This window comes from Colobus angolensis, unplaced genomic scaffold (genome assembly GCF_000951035.1).
Source record: "Colobus angolensis palliatus isolate OR3802 unplaced genomic scaffold, Cang.pa_1.0 Scaffold406, whole genome shotgun sequence".
Taxonomy (NCBI): domain Eukaryota; kingdom Metazoa; phylum Chordata; class Mammalia; order Primates; family Cercopithecidae; genus Colobus; species Colobus angolensis.
Window position 1 is genome coordinate 286,973 of NW_012117444.1, and position 1,002 is coordinate 287,974.

General features: G+C 46.0%; 1 protein-coding gene across 1 annotated transcript in view; it reads left to right on the top strand.

The window, feature by feature from the left end:
• Window positions 1-1,002, top strand: part of LOC105521724 (myosin-11-like) — a 47,999-nt gene that overhangs the window by 16,610 nt on the left and 30,387 nt on the right. The window contains exon 6 of the mRNA XM_011956016.1: window positions 608-782. Coding sequence (XP_011811406.1) covers window positions 608-782 — 175 coding nt within the window. The remainder of the gene's footprint in view (window positions 1-607; window positions 783-1,002) is intronic.

Below are 1,002 nucleotides of genomic sequence, written 5' to 3' on the forward strand. Positions count from 1 at the left end.
GGCAGGAGAATCGCTTGAACCCGGGAGGTAGAGTTTGCAGTGAGCCAAGATTGCGCCATTGCACTCTAGCCTGGGCAACAAGAGTGAATCTCCGTCTCAAAAACAAACAAAACCATGGACTCAAGGTCAAGGTTTAGCTTCCAATTCTGGCTCCATCATACAATGGCTGCTGACACCATGGGTAAAACTGCTTACCCTCTCTTAGCCTTAGTTTCCTCATTTGTAAAATGGAAATAATAACACACCTGCCCCTTTGGGTCACTCTGAGGATTAGATGATGTATATAAAAAACTTATCTCAGGGCCTGGCATATAGTAACTGCTCAATAAATAAGAGCCAACGTTAATATTTAAGCAAAATTTTGCAGTTCACAGACATCCTTTCAAGTCCATTACTTTGTGTATTTGTTTGCCAGTCATTACAGACGGCCTAGGCAGGTGATATGCTCCACATTTTGCAGCAGAGGAAATTTTAGGTTCAGAGATGTTAGGTGAGTGACCCAAGGTCACACAGCTACAGAGGGGTGGTGATGAGGATTGCAACTCTGGGTCCTGGAAGAGCTCTCATTCTTTTGCACGGCACTGAGATGACCCTCTGTCTCTACCCAATTGCCATCCACCGTGTTCTTCCTGTCAAGGGCGAAGAGGGAGCAGGAGGTGACGGTGCTGAAGAAGGCCCTGGATGAAGAGACGCGGTCCCATGAGGCTCAGGTCCAGGAAATGAGGCAGAAACACGCACAGGCAGTGGAGGAGCTCACAGAGCAGCTCGAGCAGTTCAAGAGGGTAAGTGGTGATGCTTTTTGGTGATGACATGTTAAGAGTGACATTAGCAGCCTCAAATTACTACATGTCAGGGTCTGCATAAAGACAAAAACAAGTTACATAAGATTCTAATGATGATGATAGCAGCTTATATTTATTTACAAAATGCTTCCCATACAGGCTGGGTGAGGTGGCTCACACCTATAATCCCAATACTTTGGGAGTCCAAGGCAGGAGGATC